The sequence below is a fragment of the Hydractinia symbiolongicarpus genome, chromosome 2 (assembly GCF_029227915.1).
Source record: "Hydractinia symbiolongicarpus strain clone_291-10 chromosome 2, HSymV2.1, whole genome shotgun sequence".
Taxonomy (NCBI): Eukaryota; Metazoa; Cnidaria; class Hydrozoa; order Anthoathecata; family Hydractiniidae; genus Hydractinia; species Hydractinia symbiolongicarpus.
This window is the reverse complement of record NC_079876.1, coordinates 26,515,040-26,521,685: the sequence shown is the minus strand read 5'-3', so window position 1 is coordinate 26,521,685 and position 6,646 is coordinate 26,515,040. Positions and strand designations below refer to the sequence as shown.

Below are 6,646 nucleotides of genomic sequence, written 5' to 3'. Positions count from 1 at the left end.
CGCAAAGTTTAAAACGAAAATGATTTCTGTTTCTCTCGCAAAAATATACACTCAGTTTGAACATAACAATAAAAACATTTTAAATGTTTTTTTCTCCATATTTAAACAAGAGACTCAGTAATTTTGAAAAAACAACAACTCTTTTTTAAGCTTTTTTCATATTTTCCACCTTAAATTTTGCGATTTTTATCCATATTCAAGGTTCAACTCCGAAAGTACAAGAAAGCAATTTTTTAGCTAAAATTAACTTTGCGAAACTTTTAGACAAACAAAATGATTCTTCGTTTCACTCTTCCTTGGTTTTCTCGGTATATATTTTTTTTGTTTTTGTTGTTGATAAAAATCATGACCAACCTGTAGATATCAGCAAGTTTAATCAAAAGATCCTTTATCACAAAAAAATAGGCCCGAAATTTTGCGGAAAAAGGTGGATTTGTGATGCAAAAAACCTTAAATTGGTTCATCTGCGTAAAAACATCTTCGCAAAGTACCTCGACAGAACTGATTCGCGAAAAAAGTCTTCGCGAAATGTATTTTTTTTAAAATCGCGAAAAATAAGCCTTCGCAAGAATTAATCAAAAGATAGTCAATTTGGAAATTCGCAACTCATAGAAACTGTTCATAAAAACCAGAAAATTAAACATACGTAGAATATTTCCGATGATAAATCCTTTTACAAGGCTCAGTAATGTTACACAAATATTAACCATGAAATCAAAACATGAAAAAATAAGCTACGTACATAATTGAAAATTGTCATATTTCTCAAAGCACCATAAACATCATAAATACATGTTATATATGTTCCGCATATTAATGTACGATGTTCATATAGTACGTGGTGCATATTTATGTAGTTAGTATATAGGAAAAACTTTTGCAGCATTGTCTCTGTGTATATATCTACTTTGTATTCCTCTCGAGTTAAAACCAGAGTTCTAATTATATCCAATCAAATAGCAGTATTCACTAAATCTAAACCAATCACAACCGAAGCTGCTCTATCTTTAGACCAATCCATTGAAAGGAAGCTGCACACGTGATCAAACCTTTTTCGTTTTAGTTAGAAGTTTTCGATATCGATACCACTGTCTCCATTGTCCAATCTCTCTGACTGTTTTCATGGAGAAATACACAGCACCGGTGATACCAAATGCTGTCAACGCATACGCTGCTACAGTTCCGGTCACAACAAGTTTATCAATCTTCTGCGCATCCGGTAATATATCCGGCATAATGTCCGGGATGTTGTTTGTAATGCCGTGAACTAGATTGGAAGCGACTTCCGGTACAACGGACACTCTCTCTTTGGTAGCATTTTGAATGTTACGCACACTACCAAAGGCGATATGATCTAACAAGCGAGTCATAGATGGAGTTTCTTTATTATTAGTTGATTTCTTTTGATCCAACTCGGCTTTTTGACGCGCCATTTCTTCGTCAACTAAATCATTGAGTACAATATCAGCGTCTCCCATTTTTTTTTATTTTTGTTTGTTTTTTATCTAATGTATCTAATGTATCTAACGTATCTGGAAGATAATATGTACAAATATTAATTATCAAATATTAAAAAAAGTATGGTAGGAACTATTTTAACGGTAGAGACATTCCGAAGGTTAAGATTACAACAGTTTAAAAGTTTCACAAATATTTTTCAATTTGATTTGATTCAATTAAATTCCAGGTTGAAATACATATTTTTTCTTGGTTTGCATGATAGTTTTTACATTTTTTCACTAAAAAAAACTTAGAAATAAAAACTCCCGCAATAATTTATTAAAATGTCTATTCATAAAAGGTTAATCGATTCGCAAAATTTCACTTAAATTGGTGACTTGACCAAACCGGCTAACAAAGTTTACGTCATTTTTATTCTGAAAGGTCACAATCCGACCATATGACATCAATGAGGGATTGGTAAAAAACGATTAAAAGGGCATATCCTTGCGATTTGTAATTAATCCCTGAATTCTATTTAATACATATACATTTTTTAATGGATGTTCACAACAAAACATAACACTTATCCAATTCCATTAAAAGTATATGCGAGGTGTTACCTTATTGAATATAAAATTTACAAACCACCTCCACGACACAAAATAATGCATTTATATATTATTATAATATTCATAAAAAATAATTGATCGCAAATCTTTTAACAAAATATTTTATATATATATAAAAGAAACATGAAACTTAAATTTTTCCAAAAAAAATCTTTACAGTTGAGACAGAATTTATAGAGGAATCGCCTATTCAATGGCTTCGCTGTTGCAGTGGAGATTTTCAAGTGTTCGGTAGAACGGCAGAAATTGATATACAACCAAAACTTTGAAGATGGGGAAACAACCTCTGTTGAAGTGGTAGTTGCTGCAAACGTGAAAGAAGATTTGGTTTAGCACCCTAAAACTTGAATGTAACGGCCATGTCCTAAAGCGAAGATTTTTTTACATAAATCACATGTTTCACAAGAGATGTGTTCTTTTCTTGAATTACCACATTATTTAGAAAACAAATTTCTTTCTTGTACAAAGGTTTCTTGCACCAATTTTTTCAGGCTGGTTAGTTGCTTTAACTTTGACCTAAATTAAAACCTCAACTCTTAATAATAAGTTTGTTATAAATCAGCTACGTAAAGAATGCAAAAAAAACCCAATTAGTTTCTATGAGAAAGGGCCGTAACACAACAATGCACAAATATAAATAAGAACTTTTAAGACGTTTTACACAACAAAAGAGAAAGAGCTATGTATTTTAGAAGCAGAGAGTCTTAGGAAGACAAAAACTTCTCCTACGGAATTAAATTAAAACGTTTCTGTACCCAAACGTTCTTGCTCCGACAGAACCTGTGTACACAAAAATATTTTAGTTGCAGTTCAAGGAGTGTAACAGTAAACTTAGTGACCAGCACGGTAAAAATATATATAAATTATAGCTTAATAATATTTTGAACATATCTTGATCATTTCACAGTGCACGACTTGGTGCTATCTTCTTTTTTCGCCATCTTCGTCCATATATTTCATACGCATCAGATTTCTCCTGCTCAGTGACTGATTCACCGTCTAAGCTTTCCAGGTAAGCGAAATGACTGATCACAAAATGTCTAAAGCAAAACGTGGCAACATTTTATATCTGCAGAAAAAAGAGCAGCATGTATAATATAAATATGTCACAAGACTAGTTATTAGCCCGTCATGCATATTTTAAGCATGGCTATTTCACATACATAGCACACATTTAGCACACAAAATATCGTAATTCTTATTAGTTTTATTTATTTATTTATTTATTTATTTATTTATTTATTTATTTATTTATTTATTTATTTATTTATTTATTTATTTATTTATTTATTTATTTATATAGTCCAGGTAGGAAAGCAACATTATATACACTCTAGTTACAATAGTTCATACGTTTTCTTTTGAACACCAAAAAAGGTTACATAATTATGCAACACACATTTTGTAGTGCTATTCACATATTAAAATTAAAAAAACGGAAAAAAATTGGTGACTTTCTTCCGTGCTGCAGTCTCATGGGTTGTTAGTACCAATTAAATGGTATGGGTTCCACAAAAAGCCTGATTCTAATACAGTGAGGCATTTAATCCACTTTTTTACTTAAGCTTCGGTCACTAATCTATCCCAAAACAACGTAAACTGTACGTAATGTTTTAATCATCTTCTATTTTGTTATACAGATTTGTGCCACTGTTCTGTCGCGGGTCCATCCACTTTTTGTAAACAGGACGAAAGCCGCACCGCACAGAATTCTTATAAGTGGTTTTAAGTGGAACTAAACATTCTAAAACTGAGTGTTTTAAATTGGGATGTACCGTTAGCAAACCTTTATTTTTAATCGTGCTTAAACACCACCACCAAGACCGAAGCCCAAATTTCACATTCATTTAAAGGCGTTTTAAAGAAATGTACCTGTAATCCTGATTTTGAGCTTTCGTCCCACCATTAAAATAACTTGGAGCAGCTTCGTTTTTCATCATACTAAGATATTTTAACTTTGGAACATCTTGACTCAGTCTTGTAATAAAGATACTGAGGTTGTTAATTTGATTTGCATTGATAGAAATCAGCCTTAATTTTTCCAGGACAGGAAAGGCTACATGGCAGCCCAGTGCATTGTGATCGATTGTTATGGTGTGAAGTCGTTGAAAGTCATAAAACGAATGCAATTCTCTTATAGAAATAAATCGTTAAGAAAGACAATCATAAACTAACTTCAGCTTTTGGACCATGCAAAGTTTAACAATTGAGTGCAAAAGTGTGACTAAAAGCTTAAAATAACTCTAAATATTAAACAATCCTTAGTAAAAATACAGACGTCTGAAATTTACATGTTACCGTAAACTTTAATTATCAAGAAGTACAATACTAATATGATATTCAAGCCGAGTAAAAAGGGCAATGCACCAATTGTACTAGATATTATATTGCGGAAATTGCCAATCTCCTTAAAAAAAGTCTATAAGAGCATTACATGAAAAACTTGACATTGTCCCTAGGTAAGGAAAATGATTTAGGCGTTTTGTTAACAATTTATAAGAGGGTTTTGTTCTTAGACATTTAAGCATTTAGTCTGGTTAACAACTATCACAGTACAACCTTAATAACAAAAAACTTCTGGACTCGCCATTGGCATTCGAAATAAATTGCAAAAAAGGAAAAGAAATATGAGGCTCATAGTTTTATCCTCCCCAACCCACAGGCAACAACATTCTCCTAGTAAACTTGCCTTCCACCTAGGTAAAACCTAAATTTTTTATCTCTCGACAGCATTTTTAATTTTATCCCTCAAAGCAGAGTCAAAACTGTTATCGGCTCTAATTATGGCCAAATTTATTTAAGAAATTATGGTTTAACATTACCAATGTATAGCTGGTGGCTGCAGTACAGTAAAACGTAAAAACATGGCAATGAAAAGATACTTGAAATTGTTGTAACTCAAATCAATTGATGTGGTTCGACATGCATGCTTCCTTATGATATCTGCAGGTATTTCTTCTAAACTTTGAAAAGCCAGGTTAAGATGGAATCCATTCTTTTTCTTTGAAACGCTTTCTTCACTGGAAAAAATTGTGCCAGACATGTGCCAGACCTGTATATATTGATGTATATAATTTATATAACTCTAAAAGATGAGAATAATTTTTTTATTAAGACTGGGTGTGAAACATGGTCAAAAAAAACATTAAGTTTCAACTAATAATGGAATATTTCATTGGATGTTTGTTTGTAGAATTTCTGCAAAAAGTGTTCATACAGGGTTGTATTTTAAACTACGTTGCCCAATGGCCTGCTAGAGGATGCTTCTTTTAGCCCGCTCTCTTTACGACGTTTCTGATCCCTAAAACTACCTAAAGAGTTAAAAAAATTAAAAAATAAATCTTATACCGCAACCTTTATGTTAATGCTGAATATCTCAAAATTATCTATGGTCCTGCATTTCGAAATACTACGGACAAATAAATTGACTAATATATTTAAAACCACAACTGCCAAGACCAATGATACAATGGAAAAAGGAAGAATAATTGAAATTTTCTGCAGAATGCACTGCAAAAACAGCTAGTGGAAACCCAAATCAAAGGAGTTGGAACTATGATATAAGATGAGATTATACAAACAACTTCAATGTTCAGCAACATGAAAGTAAAAAAGAAAGTGATGGCCATACTGATTATAAAAATTAATGTACATTTAACAATTCTAAGCACATATAAGTCTTATTAAACACTCTTAAGACCTGATAAGATTACATCTTATTTTACCAGTTTAGGCGTTTTGACTAAAAACTTAAATACAAATTCGAGCGCTAATATCTCAGTATCAACCAAAAAATATATACCGTAATGTTTTAGTATTTTTTGCGTCATTTTTTATAAATTTTTAATGATGTGTAATTAGTTTTATTAGAAAAAAATTCACCCTACTGTGTGACGTTACCAGTATGTATTTTGGTCCTGGAAATATGTTATATGTTGGTATATTCAAACATTTCAGCAAGGATTTTGCAAATTAGTAGATTATTTTATGGCAAAATTAAAGGTAGTGTCTGCTAAAAATAATGAGCACAAAAGTATATAAAGTACAAATTTGCTATCTTAACCCTTTCAATAATCATCGGAGGTAACAATATTATTTATTAAAGTTCAAGCTTTCCTGCTTGCACACCTTCAACAAAAGCTAATTTTTATTTATGATCTTTAAAACGAAAATGGGAGACTGTTATAATATGTACCACATGACGTACAGAAAAAATGAAAACAAAATATACTGATGCTTTTTTTTTAAATCAAGCACAAAATTAAGGGAAGAAATAATTTTCACCCCTGCTTGCAACTAAGTAAAAAGTAAACAAAATATTTATAAAGCGCATGTGCCACATCATCATTATCTTCATCATTCTGGGCTTAACGTCCGTTTTCCATGCTAGCATGGGTTGGACGGGGTATATTAATGACCCTCTTCCAATCTGATCTAGACTGTGTTAGATCTAAACTCAACTTCCTCTGTATAAAGTCTGTCCTTATAACCTCCTGCCAAGTCTTTCTCGGTCTGCCTCTGGGCTTTGCCCCAGAAACTATCAAGTCTCTACACTTTCTTACCCAATTATCCTC

The 6,646-nt window shown here is 31.9% G+C and overlaps 1 protein-coding gene across 1 annotated transcript; it reads right to left on the bottom strand.

Moving 5' to 3' along the window:
* Positions 1-1,944: 1,944 nt before the first annotated feature.
* LOC130630417 (leucine-rich melanocyte differentiation-associated protein-like) lies at positions 1,945-5,157 on the bottom strand. Its single transcript, XM_057443905.1, has 3 exons — positions 4,955-5,157; positions 3,945-4,205; positions 1,945-3,112 (listed from the first exon to the last, which is right to left on the bottom strand). Exons 1-3 carry the CDS (start codon positions 5,113-5,115, stop codon positions 2,974-2,976), a joined length of 561 nt encoding a protein of 186 aa, XP_057299888.1. The 5' UTR covers positions 5,116-5,157; the 3' UTR covers positions 1,945-2,973.
* Positions 5,158-6,646: the final 1,489 nt, after the last annotated feature.

Coding starts and splice junctions, on each gene's coding strand:
- LOC130630417 (XM_057443905.1), bottom strand. CDS start 5,115: ATGTCTGGCACAATTTTTTCCAGTGAAGAAAGCGTTTCAAAGAAAAAG. Junction 4,206..4,954: donor TTGAGTTACAACAATTTCAA/GTATCTTTTCAT, acceptor TATTTCTATAAG/AGAATTGCATTCGTTTTATG. Junction 3,113..3,944: donor GCTCAAAATCAGGATTACAG/GTACATTTCTTT, acceptor GTTTTGCTTTAG/ACATTTTGTGATCAGTCATT.